Below are 25,942 nucleotides of genomic sequence, written 5' to 3'. Positions count from 1 at the left end.
CCTAAAACTTACATAGATTATATGTATTCCTCATACATCTCTTTAAAAACAAGGTAGGTCTACAATACTCACAGTCTATAAATATATATCAATACCATTCCTTGTTTTGACTAATTTAAAATCCTCCAAATAAACTTCTCTATGGAAAAGAAATATTTTCTGGTAAGCATCTTGCATTAACTTGTAAAAGCTTCTTTGTACATCTCCATACAATTAATTAAATAGGTAACATTAACAAGAACTAAACAGAATTTACAGGAAAAAATGTTTAGTTATGGGGTAAAATATAATTTGAGTGATACTAAAAAAAGGTAGTCTGCGTCTGATTAAGTATTGTGGTCAGTCATTCAACTAATATTCAAACTGACAATATTCTCAAAATGCCTATGGCAGCACAGTCAGAAGATGCTGATTCTTGTTTGTCTTCAAGCAACAGGCAAAGGCCAGTCCTCTTGGCAGCCATCATGAGCATGTTCCCACTGGGGCCTAGAGTACTGTTTCAGTACAAGCTCGTAAATACCTATTATGTCAGTAAAATGATTTTCATCTTATGCTATTCATTTATTTTTTGAGATGCCCAAATTTAATTATTTTTCTTTCTTTCTTGAGTTGTAGAGTTGTATAGGTTTCACTTTTCAATTTCCAAATGGGCTGCAGCCCCCTAGACCACAATATGTATGTTAGAGTGATACAACTATAAAAATACTTTTTTGTGGGGGAAAGCAGAACTGTGTTAGAAATCCCTTTCTTTCTACTATTTAACAAGAGTGACGTGTTAACTAGTAACTTCTGGTTAATTTTTAAAGAGATGGTTATATAGCATATTAGACGTGATCAATACGCATTAAAAATTAAATACTGTAAGATTTCTAATTAAGTATTAAATCATTTTACTGGCTAAATGGTGTGAGAACTCTAAAAAGGGAGACATGAGTGTTGGTTAGAAAACTAGAAAAGACTATTCAAAAGGTGTAATTAAACAGAACACTAAAAGAAAGTTGCATTTGAGGAGGCACAGAAAAAGGGAGAAAGACACGCTACCTATCAGCCACAGTATAAGCAAAAGGTAAAGAAGCAAGAGGATTGGGTTGCATAAAACCGTAGTATAATTATGGGAAGGAGCACTGAGAGAAATGTGTAGGCCTGGGTATCAACAACAGATATCGGAGTGTAACAAAAGAAGTAAAATGGGTACTTCTGACACCACAACACAGTTCATGTTTTGATTTATGTATGAGGTGAACTGCATTTACAACTAAATTCATAACAGCATTAACAACAGAATGATGCTATTAATCTAATTAAACTTATTACTAAAATTTTCTCTTGCAAACTTTATGGGCTGTAAAAAGCTTATGTTTTTTGAGAAAGAAAAAATCATACACTATATCAATTGCATGTGGTATTTGCACAGTGGTGAAAGCACAAGAAACAAACACTTCGCCTGTTTAAACAATCACTATCCCTGTCCTCACTGCACTCCCTTTGCTTTTTTGTGGAAGAACTAAAAAATGTAAATTAGTACATACTATTCTTTTCAGTTATCTTAAGGATTTCCCTTTGATAAAAGTGTATCCTGGACCTTTATATGAGAGAAAGTAAATCATTCTTAAAGTGAGTAAGAGGGGAAACATCTGCTATATTTATAAACTAAAAATGTTATTTTGTTTTTTATTAGGCAACTATGAACTGATTTTTTTTTTTACTGTTTCAAATATAATAGAAAAAAATCCGGGGCCAAGAGCAGGCAATTCTAACATCTCAAACTAACCTTAATGGGGAAATATACTATCAAAAAAGTACGTTTTGATTTTTGACAGGATTTCAGTTCCTTGGAGGAAGGCATGTAGAAAAGAGGTGGCAAAAACATGTAGTCAGAAAATCTTGGGTTCAAATCTTGGTTCTGTCAATTATTGGGATGTTTGTTTTCTTAAGATAATTGCTTACTCTTTTTAGAGTCTGTAAATTAGAGACAACAATATCTAATATAGTTGTTTCAAGAATAAGTGTGTATATTAGCTATGATAGTTAACTGCTAAGTCTACAAGAGTAAATAAAATAGAATAGGATCTCATCTTATAAAAGTTCTAAGGTTTTTAGTATTATTCTGAGGAAGAAATAAAAGAGAAAATAAGAGGCTCATGCTAGAGTTAACTGGATCAAAATGAACTGTTCATGAGAGATAATCTACTAACAGAAAACCACCTGCTAACATCTATCATCATGTAATGAATATTATAGCCAGGAGATACTGTCTATTAGTTTGAACACATGAAACTACCAATTTTATCATTTCTGTTTTACAAAACTAGCAATTTCGTGTGGAATATTATAGCCAGGAGATACTGGAATAAACTAATATAGCCCTCCTATTAGAAGTGTGTTTCATATATTCATAGAGTATATATTTTTATAAAATACAAGTTAATGCACCTATAACCCAACTCTGTCCTAAGACATACTGTCTAAAACAATACCCCTTCGTCAGTCTTTCTGCAAACTCCAAGATTCTACTTCCAAATGTGACAATTCTTTTGATCCACAAAGTAACTAAGTGTTCATTAACTTGCCATTAAATACTCTGTCTTTCTTTGGCAAAGAAATAGGAAGGAAGAGAAAAAAAATAGGGAAGGAAACTAATTTGCTGAACACTGATTTTGTGTTAGGCTTAGTACTAGTCAACTTTTATAACTCTTCCCCTTTAGTAATCCAAAAAATGAGAAGCATGATTAATTTCATGTTTGAAAGAAGAAAAACCTATATTGAAGTTGAGTGTGTGATTTAGCAAGGTGTGGAAACTAATAATTAATACTTTTTTGCCTCTAACATGTATTTTATTCCTTCTTGGCCCCTCTATATGAATATCTGTGCCTGGGACTCTTGATCAGTGTTTAAACTTTCAATTGTAATTTGAACAGTATTCATCTAAAGCAAATGCACTTAAAGGTAGCTGGTTTTGCTTATATTATTCTACATTGAAAATATTGAATATTTCTAAAAAGTAATAAAATATTTAAAAGGACGTTCCATGAAATTTTACTAACAAAACAAAATCAAATTGATTTGTCTTTGATGTCAACGCATAAACCACAAAGCACAGAAAAGCCAGGGTAAAATCTACTGAATGAAGACACAAAAAAGAGCCATGCTAAAATTATCAGCTTCATTAATAACATTAGAGAAGATATTAGCCATATATCTGCAGATAATATAAACTTGGAAGTTTTAAAATAGGCGAAAAGAGACTAATAATACTGGCTGCTAAAATGGTCAAAAAAGAAAACTTTTAAATGTAATACAACTCATGCAAAATACCCTACATGGTTTGGGTAAAATATAAAATAAGGCTGATAAATGAAAGTCACTGAAGTAACAGTGGGTTACATAATATAAACAGTAGAAATCAGGGTTTGAAGGATGACTGACATTCCATCAATTAAATATTTTGAAATTTTTATATAATTTTGTACCACAGGTCACCATTATGCTGAGATGAAAGTAAATTTTTAAGAAAAGTTCTTAAAAAAAATAAGGTAAATTAAATGTAAAATTTAAATTATGGTTGTAAATGTCTTCCTATCTGGAAGTAAGGGTGATACTTTGTCAAGAATGGAAGTAAATGGGAGAGTACCTAGATTTTGTTAGTGTCTTTACCTACTGACACTGACTTACTACTGGAGACTAGTTTTGTCGGATCTTTTTTCTGTGAAAATATATACATAAACAACTGATTTATTCCAAGATTGACGATCTGCCTCCCTTGTTTTTTTAAGCCACACATTTGTCAAGTTAAAAACAAACAAACCTGAATCTCTCTTTTCACTTGTCTGTGATTCCACTGCTACTGAGATTCTGTACCTCAAAGCCTTCTGTCCATCATCAATAAAACCCATGTGGAGGGCAGGCAGAGGTAAAACAAGTCTAATCTTGGTATCACAGTGGGACCCTGATTGATACACCTATAATAAACTCCACTCACTTCAGCACTATTTTTAAACAACAATGAAGAGAAGGGAAGGGGAGAAAAATAATACATCTAAAAAGCATAGAAACTACTTTTAATAATGAAATATAAGGTTCATAGTAATGAATACACATAGATACTTGCTATATCTCAAAATAATTAGACTATAACTAACATTAAAACTCCAATGAAGAGCATTTAATGTTTTGTAGGTTAAAGTGGAATTTAAGGATCTTATCATGATTCATGACCAGGATCACGAGGCACATATATGGTAAGAAGTGTAGTTCTTATTTATAAAAGGGGAATTCAGAATCATCCAGTTGTAGTTTCCTACCTGCGCTGTGAGGAACTTCTGCCGGCGTATTAGCTGGAGCATGTGCACCTGGAGGAATCTGTATTCCGGTATAGTTGCTTGATGGCATGTTGCCCGGGTCATAAGTTGAAAATGACGTCGACTGTGGTGACTGAGTGGGCATAGAGGCTGCCCCCACATCTTCATTTTCTTCAACATCTACTATATAATATATACACAATATTATAGTAGGTATTTTGCAGTAAAAATGCTAAGTATTCTTATTTTGCTATACACATAACAAAACCTTTAGATGTAATTTCTATTTAATGCAGTTGATAAGCAGGGTCTATTTCTTAAAATAATAGTTGTTTTTTTTGAGTTGGGGTCTCACTCTGTCACTCAGACTAAAGTGTAGTGGCACGATCATCTCACAGCATCCTTGAACTACTGGGCTCAGGTGATCCTTCCACCTCAGCCTCCTGAGTAGGTAGGAATACAGACATGCAATACCACACCCAACTTATTTTTTTATTTTCTTTTCTTGTTGTGACAAAGTCTTACTATGTTGTTAAGGCTAGTCTCGAAAGCCTGGGTTCAACCATTCCTCCTGCCTTGACGGGCATTACAGGCATGAGCCACTCACTGTGCCCGGCCAAAAATAAGTTTTACTTCTATTTCTTAAAAAATTTAATTGTGCCTGAAAATAGGACTATCATTTCTTTCAAGTTAATATTTTCTACTTCTGTAAATTTTTTTTGTAGTATATTTTTCTTTAAAATAAACTTTCTTTAAACTTGTGAAAAATCAAGGACATTTCTGGCGAAACATTTCACATTTATGCTATCTAATAAGAACTTTATTTTCTGGCAGCTGCCTTTTATTCAATATTTACTGTGCACTAGCTACTAAATGATTACCTGTGGTGTGTTATTCAAAGCATTTAGTTAATAAATAAAAAGGAATAACATTTCACATTTAGCTATACAGAAAGAAGTGATGAGATACTGTGTTCTGAAAAGTTTTAAAATGCAGATTTTAAAAATATACTGTATCATTAGCTGAATCTGAAAACTATTTTGAAAAAATTAAATTTTTAGAGTATATATAAAATGATAATTAGCTACTTCTGGGAAACAGTAATTTAAAATAAAAGGAAGCTAGAGCTACAGATTTACGGAACAGAGTAGATTTTACTGCTTCTTATCAAATTTTTAAGTAATGCTTTTGTCTGATTATAGACATATTAAACAGTCAATGTAGAAACTTTAAAGAAAATTAACTTTACCTACTACTCAGATGAATATTTTACTTAGTAACCTTGTGAATATATTTGTATTTTACATACGTTAAAATCACTTTTCCTTATAATTTTTGAAGAACTCTAACATTTATATATTCTGAAAAAGAAAAAAAAAATCCCACTTTTTAAAGGCATTAGAGAGTCACCAAAAGTTGGTGGAAACTAAGAGTAAGAAAAAAATATCACCAGGTAAGGTTTGATTTTGTGTTTTTCGTCTGCACTACTCAACAGTCTATGCAAAAGAAAGAGTTACTGAGAATGTGTGTATGAACTCCAACTAAATACTGCATAGTCTTGAATTATGCACATTCAGGGAAGACTAAGGAGTCCTGAAGAAAAGTAGTAATTTAAAACCGAAAGAAGCAGGGACAAAGTTTGAGTTCAGGCAAGTTAACTGTTGCTGGAACAAGAATCAAGACTCTGCAGAGGATGATAACAGAATGCAGAGAAATATGTTATCAACAATAGAAGTTATTAAAAGAGTCTACAGAAAAACCAATGACCGAGATATTAAAATCTGCAGAAAAGTATTTTAAATCAGCTATACTATCAATATATTCAAGGACATAAACAAAAAATATGGCCATAATAAGTGAAAGAGAAAAAACTACTCAGAGAAAACTGTAAGAAGGAAACATAACCAGGTGAGATGAACAGAAAACAAACGGCAAAATAAAGCTTTAAATCCAGCTATACAGCAATGACATTAAATGTAAATGAACTAAACAGTATTTCTAACAAAGGTGCTGAGGAGTGAATAAAAAAATGTCTATATGCTTTTTTACAAGAGGTGCACTTAAAAGTACAAAGACCCAAATTTGTTTAAACTAAAAAGATGAAAATGGATACGTCATGTGAACACCCAAGAAGAGATGAGGTGACTCAATATAACAGACAAATAAATTAATGACAAGTAATATGAGTAGAGATAAAGCAGAAGGAACATCTCACAATGATAAAAAAGGTCACATAAGTACCAAATTGATGAAAACTGGGGTGACTAACTTTAATATCATGAAAAATAAAATTCATGGCAAGAATTACTAGCAAGATATAGTGAAAGTTACATAAAAATAAGAGTCAATTCATAAAAAAATTATAAAGATGAATGTGCCTAATACAGAGCCTCATACAAAACTGACAGAACTAGTGAAAATTCCCATAGCTGGAAGATTTTCACACCCTTCAGTGTTTCACATTCACAGGCAATGCAACCAATAATTGCAGAATACATTCTTTCAAACTGTACATTCTTTCACCAACACAGATCATGTGCTGGACATGCAGACGTTGGTAAACTTTGAAATACTGAAATCTTGTAAAACCACAGCAGAACTGAATTAGAAATTAATAACAATAAGACATCTAGAAACACTCCAAATATCTTGAAATTAAATAATATATTTCCAAATAATCCATTACTCAAAGAAGAAATCACAAGGAAAATGAGAAAAATGTTGATTTAAATGATAACAAAATTAAACCAGTGCTTAGAGGGGAACAGACAGATTTAAATGCTTGTATTAGCAAAGAGAAACTTTAAGATCAAAGATTTACATTTCTTCCTTAAAAAGCTAAAAAAAAAAAGTAAAAGCTAATTAAACTCTAAGTGCAGAGAAGGAAGATGATCTGAATAAACTTATGCTTATTACAGAAACTGAATCCATAGTTAAAAATCTTTCTAGGAATAAAATGCATAGCATAGACGGATTAAATGTAAATTCTATCAAACACTTAAGAAACAATACCAATCTTGTAAATGTTTTCAGAAAACAGAGAAGAGATCACTGTCAGCTTGTTTTATGAGGCCCGTGTAAAGTTCACAAATACTTGAATGCAGATACATAAATCCTTAATAGTAGAATCAAATCTTAGCCATATAATATAAAGTCTCATGACTAACTGGAGTTAACTAGGGAGTGCAGGGTGGGTTCAACATCTGAAAATCAATTTACTCTTATTAACAAAAGAAGAAAAATCATATGATAATTTCAATAAACGCACTTGACAAAATTCAACATCCATTTTTGACCAAAGTTCTCAGCACCTTAAGAAAATAAATTCTTCAGTACCACACAGGGCAAAAAGCAAAATAAAACAATTGACATAATTACTGCAACTGGTGCAACAGACAGAAAAAAGAAAAGGAATAAGGGTTGGAAAAGAAAAAGTAAAACTACCTCTCTTTACAGATGACATAATTATCTATACAGAAATTCTCAAGGAAACTTACAAAGTAACTCCTAGAGCTAATAGATAAAATTCAGCACATTTGCAAAATAAATGATTATACAAAAATCAATTATAATTAATATAATAGAAACAAACTGGAAAACTAAAATTTAAAAAATTCCACTTACAAGAGAATGAAAAGACAAAAAGTATTTAGAAGTAAATTTAAAAGAGAAAAAAATAATTTTAAGGTGGAATAACTCAGAAGACACCACATAATCCAAGTGATCAGTTAACATCAATATTTCATCAACATCATATGCCTCCAACGTAAGGCAGAGAGGACACAATCTCAATTTGGGGTATTCCTGCAAAAAAAATGCATAACCTTAAATGAATTATGAAGCAACATCAGACAAACACATACTAAAGGAGAGTAACAAGTAATTGCCTGTACTCTTCAAAAACATCAAGGCCAAGGAACATTAGACAGCCTGAGGAACTATTTCCAGGTTAAAGAAACTTAACAGACATGAACAATCAGATGCAATGTGTAATTGAGTTGGACAAGGAAAAAAAAAATATTGAGTCAACTACTCAAATATGAACACAAGTGGAGATCAGATAATACATTGAATAAATACTATATTTCCTAATTCAATGTACTTAAATAGTCCTGAAAAGTTAAAATAGCATGTTAAAAAAAACAAAAGTATTTTCACAGTCTTTAAGATTATATATATATAACCATGTAAAAAGATAAAGCATCTCCCCAAAGCAAATGTTTGATTTGATGGTATTATAAATACAGTATGTATGTTTACATTCTCTACAAATAAATGTATGTAAAAGGCACCTTAGATGTAAACAGTTTACAGCACTGGCTCTGCAAAGTACTGAAGGTACAACTTGTCCTCTCTGTTTATAGTAAAACGCAAAAGGAGAGAGGTCAATTGAAGGAATTATTAGGCAAAAAGGAATCTGACTCTAGAGATTTGAAAAATTTTTAGTCTATCCATATTGCAAAAAATGTTCAAAAAAGCTTGTTTGGAAAAGAACATTAAGGGTGCGGCTGAACAACCATTTGATAAAAAGATCATGGGTGTGACTCATGGACCTAATCAGCCATCTCAGCAGAAGTCACCCTGATGTGACTGTATTCAGGAATAGGGTCTTTAGAAGGTAATTAAAGTTAAATGGGGTCATAAAAGTAGGGCCCTAATCTGATAGAATTGTGGTCTTATAAGAAGAGGAAAAGAGAACACAGTAAGAAAGTGGCTGTGTGAAATCAAGGAAAAGGGGTCTCATCAGAAACCAAACCCTGTGGAGCCCTGATCTTAGACTTTCTAGCTTCCAGAATTTCAAGAAAATAAATTTGTTGTTTAAGCCATCCAGTCCATGGTATTTTGTTATGGCAGCCCAAGCACACTAAGACAACAAGAGACAGAGTAGAAAACAAAACTGGTAAAAAAGGTGTCAGATGGTGAGTCTTGGTAGGCTAAAGATCTTGTTTCTGTCCATTTGAAGCCATGAAGTATACTTCATGATCTGTTCTTGCTTGACTTTTAAAGTATTTTTCATGTAAAATGCTGCTTACAGCAATTTTATATAATAAATGCCTTGCATTCTGATAGTGTCCAAAGCTGACAAATCATTTTCACATATACTGTCTTCTGCCTTCAAAAATTCTTGAGGTAGTTTATGTTACTCCTGTTTTATAGTGGAGGAAAATGAGGTTTTTTTTTTTGTGGACAATGGAAGCAGTGAGCAGCAGGACTGACATAAAACATCCCAGATTATGGTAAGTATGAAAGTATGAAAGGAGGTATGTAAAACATTTTCAAATATTAAGTGAAAAAGTGAGATATAAGGTTATGCCAATAAACTTAAAAAAAATTCAATTCTGGCTGGGCTCGGTGGCTCAGCCTGTAACCCCAGCACTTTGGGAGGCCAAGGTGAGTGGATTGTCTGAGCCCGTGGGTTCGAGATCTGCCTGGGCAACTTGATGAGACCTCATCTCTACAATAAATCAAAAATTAGCCGGGCGTGGTAGCACGTGCCTGTAGTTCCAGCTACTTGGAAGGCTGAGATGGAAGGATCGCAGGAGCCCAGCAGGTCAAGGCTGCCGTGGCCAGGAGCGGCCATTGCACTCCAGTCTGGGTGACAGAGTGAGACTCCAACTCAAAAAAAAAAAAAAAAAAAATTCAATTCTATTGTCATGATAAATAATCCAGAAATTTAGTCATGCTTTAAAAGTCCATTTTAAACACTCAAAAATCTTAATATTATATTATTCATGCCGTAGTATTTGTGCAAAGAATACAGAACTTAAGAAATGTTCTCCTTCCTTGTGGTTCTATGACCTCAGGCAGGCCAAAGCCACGAAGAACCTCATTTTCCTCTACTATAAAACAGGAGTAACATAAACTACCTCAAGAATTTTTGAAGGCAGAAGACAGTATATGTGAAAATGATTTGCCAGCTTTGGACACTATCAGAATGCAAGGCATTTATTATATAAAATTGCTGTAAGCAGCATTTTACATGAAAAATACTTTAAAAGTCAAGCAAGAACAGATCATGAAGTGTACTTCATGGCTTCAAATGGACAGAAACAAATTAACTTGAAATACTGTATCAAAGTCCATCTCTAGTCAAACTGAAAAATAATTTACACATAGCATTCATAGTACAAGTGGAGTACTTCCTTTCCACTGAGTGGTATTATAAAATTCTTAACAGTCTTCTGAATAAATAAGTAAAAGTTTATCCTGTCTTCCCCACTCATTCTTTGCGGGGGGGGATGTCTTTCTGTTTCTGGACTTTCATTGACATATAATTTATATTATATAATAAAATTCATGCTTTTTAGGTATATAGTTTTGAAAAACTTACATAGTGTATAACCACCACTATAGCCACAATATGTAATACCGCCATCATCCCCAAAACTTGTCCTATGCTCCTTTGTAGTAAATCCCTACTCCTCACTCCCAAAGCTTACTTCTCTGATTCCTATCCCTATAGCACTTCCTTTTCCAGAATGTTACATAAATGCAATCACACAATACATAACCTTTTGTGTTTTGCTTTTTCGGTTATTCCTTATTACCGTTTATGTTAGCAGCTCACTACCCTTTAACTGCTGAGTGGTATTCCACCGCAAGGGTGTTTCACAAACTGATCACAAACTAGATTATTTACAGTTTTTGGCAATTACAAATAAAGCTGTTATAAATATCCATATACAGGTTTCTGTGCAAACACATGTTTGCATTTCTCTTGGGAAATAAATATCTAGGAGCAGGACTGCTATATCTTATGCAAAGCATATGTTTGATTTTATACAAAACTGCCACCTTGTCCCCTTTTCCTTTCCCATAAGATATACGCAAGTGTTCCAGCAGCTTGAAATCCTTGCCAGTCTTGTTGCTATCAGCCTGTTAAATTTTAGCCCTAGATTTCAGTAAGTATGTGGGTTATCTGGTTGCGGTTTTAATTTGTTTTCCCCTAATGACTAAAGGTTTCAATATCTTTTCATGCACTTAATTGCCACCCATACATTCTTAAATGACATATGGAATACTCAACATAGCTGTCATATTTGGTCAGTGGATCCCTACACAACTTTGTAAAATTTTCCCGTATCTATTAAGTAAAAACAAACAAAAAACCAGGTGCAGAACAGTATGTATACTAATAATTGCATGAAGAAAGGAAAGATATATATTCCTGTTTGCTTGTAAATTCATAAAAAGTAATCTCTGTGAATTTATACAAAAACTAAAAACAATTATTTGCTATTTGAGTTTCTGTAGGTTCTGAGAAGACAAGAAATGTGCTGGACATGAGAAATTCACTTTCATATACACTATGATTTTTTAACCATGTGAATGTATTCTCCACCCTCAAAGAATCCACACAATTCAAAAAGATACACAAAAAATAATAGTGTTCTTTGTAGTTTGGAAACATTTTATAAATTATAAATGGATTGCCTTTCTTATACAGAAGTGAAATATGAGGAGGTAGGAGACAGATAAACTATTTTGATGACATGGACAGATATTATAGTAGTTTGGCTTTTATCTTTCTGTTCCTAAGTTTATGATTTTACACTTAATTGTCATAGATTTTGGACCTGATAGAAACAAAATTGTATTGTTACTCCCAAAACTCTGAATAACAATCTAGTGAACAATATGATTCTACTAAATCATTTTGCTTAGAACAAATAAATACACACCATTATCTTCTTCAATTCCAACAGGGCCTGCTTGAGGAGTCTCCCCATTCTTTAGACAATTATGGATGTATGTTGCCTTCCACCTTGCATACTTCCTGTGTTTCACATTCTAAAAGAGAGTATTTACATGTCAATATATGGTAAAGAAGTAAAAAGTAAACATTTAAAATCTTCACTACTTCACCATTCATTTAATTTGGGGAAGGGGGGATTTTTCTCTTTACTTCTTTTCTGTTTATTTCATATTCTCAAGTCACCCAAAAGGCTAGAGAATTTGAATATGTCTTGTTTTTTTTAATGGTAGGGAGGCCATATGTGCCAGCCTGTACCTCACTTAAGTCATCAGTTCACTTCAGGAACTTCTTGCTAATGTCACCAACAGTCCACTCCACACTGGAAAATTCAAGAGACACTTTTCAGGCATCATCTTTCCAAACCTCTTAGCAGCATATGAAACTCTGGGCCATTCCAACTTTTGTGAAATATTTTCTATTCCTGTTTCTCATGACACTCAATTTTCCTGGTTTCTCTTCTATCTCTTCCAGCTACTAATCTTCTATTTGACTAATAATTTTAAGTACCCGGTCCTAGCAGACTAAAAACTAGTGGGCCCACATCAATGCTGACTCATACAGAATTTTAAATATGAATTATGTTTTCTATATGTATGTGCTAGGAAAATGACAGAAAATCCAGATTTCTAATGCCTTTTTAAAGAATGGACAATCTGAGCCATTTATTTGGTAATAGTTATCTGAGCAGAATGGAGTCAGTGCCCTTCCGATGATGTATATTCATTCATGCTCCCTCTCTCTCCCACTCCAGTTCACACACCATATCATCTACCATCAGCATCATGATCCTTCCATGTAGCCTAGTTTCTTATCTCTCCCTAAGTTTTCCCATGGCTTTAAATACTACTGATACCTTTACTAGTCTTAAATTTATGTATCTAGCCATAGTTGCTTCTGACAAATATTCAACTGTGTAACAGCACAACTTGGATGTTTTAAATACAAGTTAAAATTAATTTGCTCAAAACTGTTCTTCTGATTTCCTTACTACCTTTTTTCTCCTTTGGAAATGTCAAGTAAGAAATGCATGGAAGCAATTTTTAGCAGCTCTTTCTTATTCCTTTGCCTTTCCTCCCACACTCTTATCTAACTGACCAGGAATTCAGTTGATTTTGCTTCTGAAACATATCTTAAATTGTTTTTCCATTTTCTCTGCGATAGCCACTAGTTTGTCTCCTAACTCATTTTTTTGCCCTACCCCTCATGGCATTTTCCTTATCCAGAGTACAGTGATCTCTCTAAAATATAAATCCATTCATGTCAATCTTTTTGGTGGCTTCCCAGTACACTTTATTAAAATATAAACTAATGTGTGCCACAAAAGTCTCTTCTACCTGGTTTTTGCTTGTGCAACCTCCTCTCAATGTCCCTATCTATCCCTTTCATTTACTACGGTCCAGCCATGCAGGCACCTTTTCTACTCCTAAACATGCCATGGCCCACACAACCTGTTCTCTCTGCCTGAGCCCCTTTTCTCTCACCTAGCTAACTTACCCCTACTGAACTAATTCCTCATGTCAGATTAAATGTAACTTCATCAGGAAAAGTTTTCCTGACCTTCCCAATCTAAGGTAAGACTCTCCAGTAATCTCACATCTTTTCTTTAACAATAGTTACCACAATTTATAATGATATATTTATAAAGTATCCTTTTCCCTTCCAACATATACACATATGCCTTAGAACAGCAGTCCCCAACTTTTTTGGCATCAGGGAACGGTTCCATGGAAGACAATTTTTCCACAGACTGGGGGCTGGGGAGGAGGGAAATGGTTTAGGGATGATTCAAGCACATTACATTTATTATGAACTTTATTTCTATTAGTATTACACTGTAATATATAGTGAAATGATCATACAACTCACCACAATGCAGAATCAGTGGGAGCCCTGAGCTTGTTTCCTTGCAACTAGATGGTCCCATCTGTGGATGATGGGAGACAGCAACATCTGAAGTATGTTGCTTATGTCCAGGCTACTCTGTAATCTCATTTTAGCTGCTGTCACTGCAGAAAACCCTGCTTCACAAAAATAGGTGCTGAAACAGAAGCAGGCTTTTCAGTGTTTTTGTGGCAATCTCGGGATATTCTTCCTTGACTTTAATCCAGAATGTACGGAGATTTGAAGCTGTCTCAAACATACTTTTAAGGTCACCGTCATGTGCGATCTCAAGCAAGCGATCTTCTAGCACAGAAAAAGCAAATTCACCTGGCTTATTCACACATGAGTTGTGGATCCGTTTCTTCCCACTCTGGGGGTCTTTTGTGGTTGTGAAGTAATGCTCAAACTCTCTTAAAAGCTAAGATAGAGCCAGGCTCGGTGGCTCAGCCTGTAATCCCGCGCCTTTGGGGGCTGAGGTGAGTGGATTGCCTGAGCCGTGGGTTCGAGACCCGCCTGGGCAGCAAGACCTCATCTCTACAATAAATCAAAAAATCAGCCAGGCGTGGTAGCGCATGCCTGTAATTCCAGCTACTTGGAAGGCTGAGGCAGAAGGATCGCCGGAGCCCAGCAGGCGAGGCTGCGGTGGCCGGGAGCGGTCACTGCACTCCAGTCTGGGCAACACAGTGAGACTCCAACTCAAAATAAAATAAAATAAAATAAAAGCTAAGATAGGTGTTCATGTGCCAGCTGGGAGAAAGAGGGCCCTGGCTCAGTCTCTTTCAAAATCTCTGCTCATGTTTGAAACATGTTCAAAATCCCAATGTTTACTCATTGTCCCTATAACTCCAGCTTGGCTTTGAATGTAATCACTTTAGCTTCCGACTTGAACACAGATGTCACTCTCCATTGGAGTACAGATCGAGTTCGTCGAGCAGGTTAAATATGTGACACAAACAAGTTTGCGATCCTTTCTGTGTCACTGAAATGCGCTGCCAGTGGTGGCTGTTTTTCTAAAAGAAATCTCTGGTGTGGCTCTTGTAACTCAAAAACTCTGGTCAGTGATCTACCTTTAAAAAATCATCCCACTTCTATGTATAAGAGAAGATATATGTGTTCTGCATCCATCTCTCCACAGAGTGGTAAGAACTGATGTGAATTAAGGGCATGTTCTTTAATGTAGGTGATAATTTTAATCAGATACTGCAAAATATTAAGTTCAGGCGACACTTTTCGGCTAGCCAGTGTTTCTCTATGGATTGCACTGTGTAGACTCACATTCAGAAGCGATCTCTTTGACCCAAGTAGTGAAACCAGAAAGCTGTCCAGTAATGGCAGTTGTTCTGTCTGCATATATACCGACACAAAATTACCAATTCAGTTTTCCTGATATGTATTCATTCAAAGACTTGAATAGTTCTGCAGCTGTGGTATTGGTTGGCAACAAGAGTGCAGTAACATATCCTCATTCACATCTTGCTGAAAAATATGTCACACAAAAATAAGCATTGTCGCCTTGTTGTCAACACTGGTTGACTCATCAACCTGGAATGTGCACCATGACTCATTAATCCTCTTTAACAATTGTGCCTCAATATCCTCTGCTATTTCATTGTCTAGTTAAGGTGCTACTCGAAAGAGGAACAGAACACATGCCACCTTTGAACTGCAGCCTCTCTTAAAAGTTCATGACAAATGTCCTTAGTAGCAGACAAGATCAAATCTTCACCAATAGCAAAGGGCTTCTTAGCTTCAGCAATGCAGTTAGTCATCAAGAATGACAGACACATTTGATTAAGTGGTGGCCTTCAATAATTGCTTCTGTTCTTCGTGTACATGGTTTTTTCCCTTAAAAAACTCCAAAGGCTTGTCTTTTAATGCAGGGTGCTTGGTCTCCATGTGGTGAAGCAGTTTTGAAAATCTCATGGCTTGTTGGATAGCTGGTTGCCACATATTATACAAGGCAGGCTTGGAAAATGTGAATCATCTGCTGCAATGAACCTGTAATTTAAGTAGGATTCTTGGTATTTTCTTTTAAATGCAGTTTTCTTTTTGTTGGTTGTCTTAGAGTCTCCTGTTGTCTCATCATTGGGTTGTTTTCCCTTTTCAGAGAGGCTCTCAAATGATGTTTGTTTTTTACTGATTTTGGCTAGTGTTAGCTTGTAGGACTTACCAAAACTGTGACTGAGACAAGTGCAAAGTACTGAAAAGAGGTTCAGACAGAAATGGTAAATAAAATAATGGGCAGGCCACATGCCGACTAAAAAAGTGTCGGATTCTGACTTAAAGCCTGCCACCAGACGCAGTTGTAGAACCTGAAGTACATCGACTCACTTGCCACTCACTAATAGAGTTTTGATATAACTCTGCAAGCAACTGATTTATTATGGTCTCTGTGTAGTTAAACCTCACTGCTAATATTAATTTGTATTTGCAGCCACTCCCAGCAGCAGCATCAGTGCCCCAGCTCTACCTCAGATCATCAGACATTCAATTCTCATAAAGAATGCACAACCTAGGATTTGCATTCCTATGAGAATCTAACGCTTCCAATGACCTGACAGAAGGTGCTGCTCAAGCAGTAATGTGAGTGATGGGGAGCTACTGTAAACACAGTTCATGAAACTTCGCTTGCTTAGCTGCCACTCACCTCCTGTTGTGCGGCCCGGTTCCTAACCAATATTGGTCTGTTGTCCGGACTTAGGGACTCCTGCCTTAGAATATAAACTCATTAAAAGCAGAGCCTACATCTGTCTGTTGGCTTTGTGATCGTGATCAGTACATAGTGATCAGTACATAGTAGCTGCCCAATAAATACGCACATCTCAAATGTATGATGGCTTAACTGATTCTGACAGAAGTTTCTGTGGTAGTATATGGAGCTATTAATTTCTGAGGTATGTAATGAACTACTGGTTTAGAAAGTTCAATTAAGTTTATAATATAGTTAGAATGATTTGGAATTTCCAGGGTTTGACTGTATTTGACCTATAAAAACAGAACCCCTTTTTCTTCCTTTTCCATTCCTTGAGAACAAAGAACATGTGCTAAAGCACCAAGTTTTCCAGATTATTTTAAATTGTTCAAAACCCTGAGATTGAAGGTCTACAAATGCTTAATTAGTATTAGACTTAAAGAGTCTCCAGGTCTGCATGTCTACTGGAATTCAGTTCGTGCAAAATGACAATACTTTTAAGTGTTCATTATTAACCTATACTCCAGCACTGAAAGCTAATAAAGGCAATTATAATTTTAGTGGTGTAAGGTTTTCCTCTTTTGGGGAAAACAGAAGACATATGTAGTTAACCTCAAGTTCTTTTAGGCTCAATAATAAATATTTGCTAATAAGACTTTCAATTAGCTATATGGGATATATAAAATAAGTCAACACATTACTTCTGTTCTTAGGGAGCTAATCATATTACTATGGATATGAAAATAGAATACAGAAGAGTATTCCTATAAAAATACATTAAGGAAGAAGTACTGAACTTGTTGCCTATGGTCAGTTCTGTATATGGAACCATCCAGAGAATTAAAACAATAAAGGATAACTGTTCAAGGAAATAATACTTTAGTCTGGTCATGCAGACTGTATGTGGTATGAAAAAGTAGAAAGAAGGGTTAAGACTCCTCTGGAGAGAGGGAAAAGTATGAGGAAAGTCAGCAAGGCAGAAATAAAGGAAACAACAGGAAATGAAGATAAATCAATTTGTCACAGGTAGAAGACATATTAAAGCCTTGTTGGATACATAAGCTAAATCAAGACAAGATTAAAGTCTTGGACTAACATCTTTATAGCACTAGACAGGTTACAAAACACTTTTGCACAGTTTCCTCTTATTTGGTCCTCATAATAACCTTAAAATTTAGGTAGGTCACGTTTTATCCATAGTAAGGCTCTGAGCCATTATAAATCTGGCTTAATGTGAATACAGTTTAACCTGGCATTCAAGACCCCATGCTGTGGACACTGCTTCAGTCTTATTTCCCACTATTTCCTGAGATTTTCAGATGGTTTTGTCTTACTTATCTGCATTATTTTCTCATGCTATTTTTCCTTTTCTAACATCGTTTCCTTTTCAGACAAGTTACCTCTTCTCCAGGGCTCTCAGCTCAAATGCTTATTCCCTATGAATCTCTCTGATTTCCAGCAAGTCAACAGTTATTTATTATTTACTCGAGTCAGACACTTTGTTAAGTGCTGGGCTAACAGGATGAAGAAGTCGGGAATGAGCTTTAGAGTCCAATGTGAAAGTCAGGCAGTAACTGTTATCCCTAAATGTAGCACTTGTCATATCTCAAGTCCCCAAATATTTCATCTTTGTCTCTTAGAATTTTTACAATTCCATCACCACAGAGATGAAGAAATGTCATTACAAAAGTAAAATACTTACTGAAGATCTTATTATTTTAGTGCAAAGTTAGCTACTCAATTCAGGGCTGCCTTGGTAAACTACAATTATCACACCGTAATTTGTAATTCAGATGGAAATATATACAATAAGAGAAAATGACATTTAAAAGGTCAATTACTTAATGTATAGTAATGTATACTTTTGGTAGTTATAAAGAAGACCATTTTAAAAGTAACTGTATTCACTGAAATTGTTTAGGAAAGTTTAAATTGCCTTCTTTTGGGATCTTTAAAAATAGGACAGATTTTCCTCAATCTCAATCTCAAATAACTTAATCCTGTCTAAAGACTTAATAGGAAAGTTATATTGTAATAATTTTAGAAGGCTCTTTCAGTCCTAATTCCTTAATATGATCAATACAAAGAAGTTTAAACCACTTTGGGTTTCTTCATTAGGATGTGAAATTTAAGAAAATATTATTCTACGCTGAAAAGTGCTCATTTCAATAAATACATTAAAAATTTCCCCAAAGCAGATGAAGCAACAAATCTAGTTTTTACTTCATACTGCACTCCTATAAACCACATATAATACTTAGCAGAAATTTCTGGCAGTTGTGACTCAAAACTAAATCACTTTTTAATGCTGTTTTCTTTAAAATAAAGGTTGCTAAATATTCAACAATATTTTAAGAAGAAACTTTCAAGATGTCAATATTTTTGAAATCTGTTAACTCTTTTTGGCTGACTAGATATCCTTTCTGAGAAACAGGAATTGCAAAAAGAACTTTTACTTTTGTCCTTGGCCTCTAAGTTCCTGTTTTGTAACTAGATTAAGGAGAATCACTGACAACTGCAAATTCTGGCCACTAGAGACTGCAGCAGTATACACAAATTTCCATTTAATTTTTAAATCACTTGCTACACTAAACAATGTCAGGTTAGAAAACACCAAACAAAGGTTGAAGCAAATGTTCTTAAAATAGTGCTTTTAACAATCACATAAGAGTATAATTTAAAAAATTCCTGGCCGAAACTATGAGAAATCTGATAAAATTCTCCATAAGCATACCAAAAAGCCATAAAGAAAGAGAAAGTTTTATATTAGCTGTCTCTAATTCTTCATTTTCAACTTTATCTGGAACCCACCCTACACAAGCTTTTATCTCGACCACTCATTGCAACTGCTTTTGTCAAGGTTACAGATTACTTCTACATTGCCAAACTCAGAGCATAGATGTCATCTTCCTTGACATTATCAGCATGTGTAGGTGATTACTTCCCTCTCCTTGAACCTCCCTTTTCTTGTGGCCTTCCTTTTGCCTTGCTGGAGCTTCTTCAGTCCTTTATACTGGTTCTTTCTCATGACCCAGGGTTGAGAGTGTTCAAAACTTCAAGTCGTGGACTTCTCATCTCATCTTTCTATACTTTATTAATCTTAATGATCTCACCCAGTCTAACAGATTTAAATATTATCTCATGTTGCCAATTCCCAAATGTATACTTCCTGTTCTGAGCATGCCACTGCACTCCAGTCTGGGTGACAGAGTAAGACTCCAACTCAGAAAAAAATACAAGTAAAATCTTATCGGTTTTCTATTGGAAACCCTCTTCTTCATCCTCATCTGTCACTCTACCCCTCACTCTGGATTCAACCACATTGTTCCCCTGTCATTTCTTGAATATGAATGGATAGCCTAAACTGTCTCAAAAACTTTGCAGTTTCTCTTGTCTTTTCCTGGAACATATGATTAGTTCCCTTTCTCCTTCAAGTTTTTGCTAAAACTCTGCCCTCTCAAGCAAGGCTTTCCCCAACCACTATATTTAAAAATTGAACTTTCTATTCCTATCTTGAATTTCTCCATGACTCTAATCATGTGGCATGCAATATATTTTACTGATTAATTTGTTTATTGTCTGTCTCCACCACAGGAATGTGACTCTCATGAGGGAAGGGATTTTATCCACTGTTATTATCACTAGAGCCTAGGAAAGTGCTTGGTATACAATGAAAGCTTAATGAGTACTTGGTGAAAGAATATGTGGATAGTACATTCTGGAATCCATGTTTTTATCAGGCATCCCAAATGATTCTAAAGCTTGTTGTCCTAGAACCACACTACAAAAAACACTAAAATGAAGCAAAACATTTTTCCCCTAATGTTATGAATGTATGTACTAAACTTGAATACATAGTTTGACTTAGGCTTGCAGGGATGGGCCAGTGGATAGAACTGAGAGTGTCTGTGAAACCCCTCAAATTATATGCAAAAGGCAATACGTGAGAGAGAACCTATAGCTTTCATAACATTTTCAAAATAGTGATTAAAAAGGTATTAATAACTTCTAATTTAGTGGTAACATCACAGATAATATATTTATACTCTGAGTCTCTCAATCCTCAATCTCCCAAGTATATTACACAAATAATAAGGGTTCTATAAAACTCCCAGAATAATGAAATGTAGTAGAAGGTAGAATTACATACAGCACAGTTAAAAGAGTCAAATATGTAAGCCAAAAGCAGAGAAAGAATAGTTGAAATATAGAATAGTGGCAGATAAAATAAAATTAACAACAGAGTTGAAGACTAAAAAAAAAAAAAAAAATTCCCTTTCTTAGTTTTGTATAATCATGAGTAATGACTGAAATTAAAAGGGAAAAATATCAAGAAATGATCAAGAAAAATGCTGTGAGTAAATGAGATTTTAGAAGAGTTATGAAACAAATTCTGTATAAACAAGTTTGAACATTATTTCCATCAATAGATAAAATGAAAAGCTTACTACAGCAATTTTTGAAATACCAACTAATCAGCCACTTTTTAGTACAATATTTTACTCAGTGTGCAAATGTACCCTTCATGCCAAAAAAAAACATAAGAGTAGAATGAGACAAGTCCTCCCTCAAGCACTTGCAGTATAATTTATTCCAAAGCATGATATGCAAAAATGAAATCAATACAGTAATAGTCATAAAGTTAGAACTCTAAATAAAGGCAGAAGAGTTGAGAGAATGGAGAAATTCGTATGGGGGCTAGAATAATATAGTTAATACTTGGCGAGATGGTAAAACTAGATAAAGCAGGCTAAAAACATGTTTCCAAGGTGAAAACTGAGAAGACGGCGAGCACAGTGGTCTCACAAGCATAAAATGGGACTGGCAAACAGTAATGCAAGTAGGGTATACAACATAATAGCTAGATTTACAGTGCTGCAAAATAGTCTCTGTAGATTCTTCAATAAAACAGTGACAGAGGAAAATAGATTGATGGGAAAAAGCTTGAAATAGGAAGATAATTATGTAAATCGCAGTAATCCAGCTTGTGAACCATTTTTGAGAAAGAACTTTAAAAATTTGAAGTAAAAAAGAACTTAATTAGAAGACTCGAAATCATGACATACAAATATCATACCAAAGGCTTCAGGTATTCAGGTTTTACTTATCCTTACTACCCCTATAGTGCCATGCCAATCTGACGTTTCTTTTCCCTTCCTCCTAGTAACTCTGTTGTTCTTAGCTACTATAGTTTTTAGTAGTTTGACTACTTTTCACTATCTTTTATATAACTTATAAGGTTTAATTTGTTATCCCTCCATTTGAAGCTTCTAATCTAAAACTATTTTTGGTTCTCTCTTCTTTCTATTTTTTTGGTCTTATTTTTCATTTATTTTCTATTTTCCTTTCTCATAACTTCTTGCATGTCTTAACTTATAATCAGAAACTGGCAAAGGACCTCAGAGATCCCCTTGTTCAGCCTTCCCATACACACTTATTAATCCCTTTCTAAAAACGTTTTTCTTTTTGGCTCTGACAGTCACTGTCTCTCTTCTTTCTTTTTTTTTTTTGAGTTGTATTCTCACTCTGTCACCCAGACTGGAGTGCAGTGGCTGCTCCCGGCCACCGCAGCCTCGACCTGCTGGGCTCCGGCGATTCTTCCGCCTCAGCCTTCCAAGTAGCCGGAATTACAGGCATGCGCTACCACGCCCGGCTGATTTTTTGATTTATTGTAGAGATGAGGTCTTGCTGCCCAGGCGGGTCTCGAACCCGCGGGCTCAGGCAATCCACTCACCTCAGCCTCCCAAAGGCACGGGATTACAGGCTGAGCCACCGAGTCCAGCTCTTTTCTTTAACAATAAATCTTAAGAGCTAATAGAAGACAGCCATACAATTTTCAGACTTTAAAAAAACGTAACTTAAAAATCAGTCTTGATTATACCGATGATAAAATTAAAAGATAATGAAAAACACACAAATAAAAACAACTATCCAGTTCCCCTTCCCATTTTGTTGTCATTTTAGAGTTTCTCAAACAGCATTATTTGAGAAGCAAGGGAAATTAACCAATTTTGAAGAAAGTTTCAGCTTTATTAAAAAGTTAGAAAGAGCACTTAGTTAAAAAACAGCACTGCATTTCTCTTATAAATGAATAAATAGGTTATAGTGAGTCCTGAAATATACCTAAAGGAGACTATATATTTTTAAAAAATCTGCCTACCAGAAATCCTTAAACTCAGTCTTTCCTCACTTTTGTTTCCTGTCTTTGTTTCGGCTAGTGTTTTGAAAGTACAGTATGAAACTAAAGTGGAAGTGTGAAGGAGGGAATGAGTTAAAACCATTCAGTGCTTAGAAGTAACCAGTTCATATCCATGGTTTTAAAAAATACTTTTAATAGTTTTTAAAATAAGAAATCTTACAATGGTTTGTGTCTTACTTTAGGCATTATAGTACTTAAACCACAAGTAACTATAAGCTTTAGATTTTCTTAGACAAACATGTATTCTTCCTTATCACATCCAAGTGGGCATTACTTCAAATTATTGGCATTTTAGATCATTATTTTGAAAAACCTAGATTCCAGTAATCACTGTACCTAGAAACAGAAAATAATGGAACAAAAAGCAGCACTGAAAATTAGAGAAAATGAGTCAGAAACAAGGCTGACCAAACTGATTGGTCTGAGGATTGTGATAATGGCATATGGATAGTCTTACTAGTATTTTCCTTTCCTGCTTGGCTGGCCTTACACAGTTAGTCAACTTTAGTACATAGTAAAAAAATCAGTTCACTAGTCATTTAAGGATAAGATCATCACAGTATACTGGATATGAGAAAAGTCAGTATTGTGTGTCAAGCAGCTTGTAAATTTTGACATATACTTTGGCTGAAAGTACAAATTTTGCATAAGTACAACTTTGGCTGAAAGTACAAATTTTGCATAACTAACATGTAAATTAGTAAAAAGCACCTATATAAATACGCGTTAATTGCTGAACACACATAATTTTTAATTTAAATATGCAGAATTTACGTAAAGACCCAAGAATAAACCTCGGCCCAATCATACCCACAGGGACTTCTCATTCCACTCCGGCATTAGAATATTTAATTTTTTCTTTCCATGCCATTTCAGATTCCTCTAACTTTCTGGAATTCTTTATCCACCAAAAAAAAAAAATGGTAATTTCTATTTTATTCTAGTAACAGTGCAACGCAGAAGAAGGGTTTAGGTAGCAGGTTGGTTAGTGAGATGGAGGAAAAAAGGGTGTCACTGTTTTGAGATAATGTCCCTTTTACCCTTAAGCTATATTGTTTAGTAACTCTAGTATCTAAACAAATCCCACAACCAACCTCTCTTGAAGCTTTCTCATCAGTCTCTTTATTTTATTTATTTATTTAATTTTTGAGTTGGAGTCTCACTCTGTCGCCCAGACTGGAGTGCAGTGGCCGCTCCCGGCCACCGCAGCCTCGACCTGCTGGGCTCCGGTGATCCTTCCGCCTCAGTCTTCCAAGTAGCTGGAACTACAGGCACGCGCTACCATGCCCGTCTAATTTTTTGATTTATTGTAGAGATGAGGTCTCGCCAAGTTGCCCAGGCGGGTCTCGAACCCACAGGCTCAGGCAATCCACTCACCTCAGCCTCCCAAGGCGCGGGATTACAGGCTGAGCCACCAAGCCCGGCTTCATCAGCCTCTTTAGAGCATCTGTCCTAGTTACTAGGATAAAATAACAAAGGAAGTTGTTCTTTCCTAAAGTAACTAAAAGTAAACCTAGATTTTTCTCCTGAAATGCAGATGAATCATATGTTTTATGTGTGTGGAGGTGTTATTTATCCCTTAAGTGAAAAGAACCTATTACTTGAGAATTTTAGAACTTTTGTTCTTTTTCCTGTGTCTGTTACTTTACCTATTAATCTGAATTCCCCATTGTTAGTAGTTGTAACTTCAAAGGATTGAATACTTGCTTCTGAGATATAGGCAAAGGTAACTTTTCTAAGTAGGAAAACTAGGAGAGGGTAAGGAGAGCATTTGGAAGCATTTAGCATACTGACCTGCTACTTTCCCTTATTAGGATCTAATAACTTAAAATTCGATTCACTTTTGCGAATGTGTTTATTTACTTCTTCCACTTGCATTTTAAAAATAGGTGTTTACCAAGAGTATTTACTTGATCATTCTCTGTCTCTTCCAAAGCAATCCACTGATTTAAAATGCTTTGTCTAGTCTTACAGCTTGAAATGACCACTCTACTGTGCTGATTTCTTACCGATTTATTACTACGAGTCTTATGGTGATTTCTTTCTGGATGCCATACTTGCCCCTCACATTTTGAAGTGTGAACATATTATTTTTTCTCAAGTCAAAATTGACTCACCATGCATGATTCTTCAATTCTCACCTAAGGTCTATAGTAATTATCGACTATTAATAGTTCCTTTGCAGAATGGTTTGTAATTCTCCCTCACCCCAATTCATTCTATACGTTCCTACAAAGCAACTCCAAGTATAACTCTTTATTCAAAAACGCCAATCGAAAATTATGGGCCTTCTAACAACTGTATGATATGGCTTATGACTAACTTTTCTAATCTGAATTCTCACTATTCCCCTTCACCCAGCTGGTACTCTCCAAAATTCTACTGAACCACTCAAAGCTTTCCATCATGCCATGCTTACATTTTCTCACTATCTCCAAGTATCCAGCATAGTGATTCATAATTGTAAAACAGAGAGGAAAAGAAATTCAGATTGGTAATAAGAGAAGATGGGAGGAGAAATGAAGCTAAACAGGTGGATCCATAAGGCTATCAGAATATAAAATATAATATTAATTAAGAAGCATTCAGGTTTCACACTCCAGATTTCAGTTCTTTCTTATGTTACTTTGTATTAAGAGTATAAACACTTGAGAGCAGTGGCTGTCAATAGGCATTGCTCCATATCTTAGAGGCAATTTCAAAAATCTCTGAGTTTTGGTTATCTCAATTATTGGGGACTGCTACCGGCATTGTTGGACAAAAACCAAGGATGCTTATGTTTTGAAATAAAATGGATGGTTACACACAGTTAAAAAAAAAAGTTCATTCTTTACAACTTTGAGATGTAATGCACAACTTTCTTGAAGGTAAAACCTCTGCTTTTAATCATCAAACATAGAGCTTAATTTCATTTTACAAACAACAACTTTTTGCCATTTTGCTAACAATCTTTTACAAAACTGAAAACAGTTTTGTTTAGAACTTTACTAACAGCTACTTAATATTTAAAAAATCCTATCACAGAAAATGATGTTCCTTACGGTATTCAAATCACCAATAACAGCTTGTCTCTATCTCTTTCTAGACTAATATCTACCCTTTCAGAAAACAAATTT

At 34.9% G+C, this 25,942-nt stretch overlaps 1 protein-coding gene across 7 annotated transcripts in view; it reads right to left on the bottom strand.

Annotated features, from left to right (window-relative positions):
* VTA1 (vesicle trafficking 1) overlaps positions 1–25,942 on the bottom strand; it is an 80,014-nt gene that overhangs the window by 27,420 nt on the left and 26,652 nt on the right. For 3 of the 7 annotated variants that reach the window (XM_008061303.2, XM_008061302.2, XM_008061305.2), the window contains exons 5-6: positions 11,981–12,089; positions 4,302–4,481 (exon numbers count right to left, since the gene is read on the bottom strand). In XM_008061303.2, the coding sequence (XP_008059494.1) occupies positions 4,302–4,481; positions 11,981–12,089 (289 nt within the window). Of the gene's footprint in view, positions 1–4,301; positions 4,482–11,978; positions 12,090–25,942 lie in introns of all 7 variants that reach the window. The other 4 variants (XM_008061304.2, XM_021714070.1, XM_021714071.1 and 1 more) reach the window with 2 other exon arrangements.

This window comes from Carlito syrichta, unplaced genomic scaffold, assembly GCF_000164805.1.
Source record: "Carlito syrichta isolate Samal-C Ts95f unplaced genomic scaffold, Tarsius_syrichta-2.0.1 Scaffold305200, whole genome shotgun sequence".
In the NCBI taxonomy this organism is placed as follows: Eukaryota; Metazoa; Chordata; class Mammalia; order Primates; family Tarsiidae; genus Carlito; species Carlito syrichta.
The sequence above is the reverse complement of the archived record's forward strand: the minus strand, read 5'-3'. Positions and strand labels throughout refer to the sequence as shown.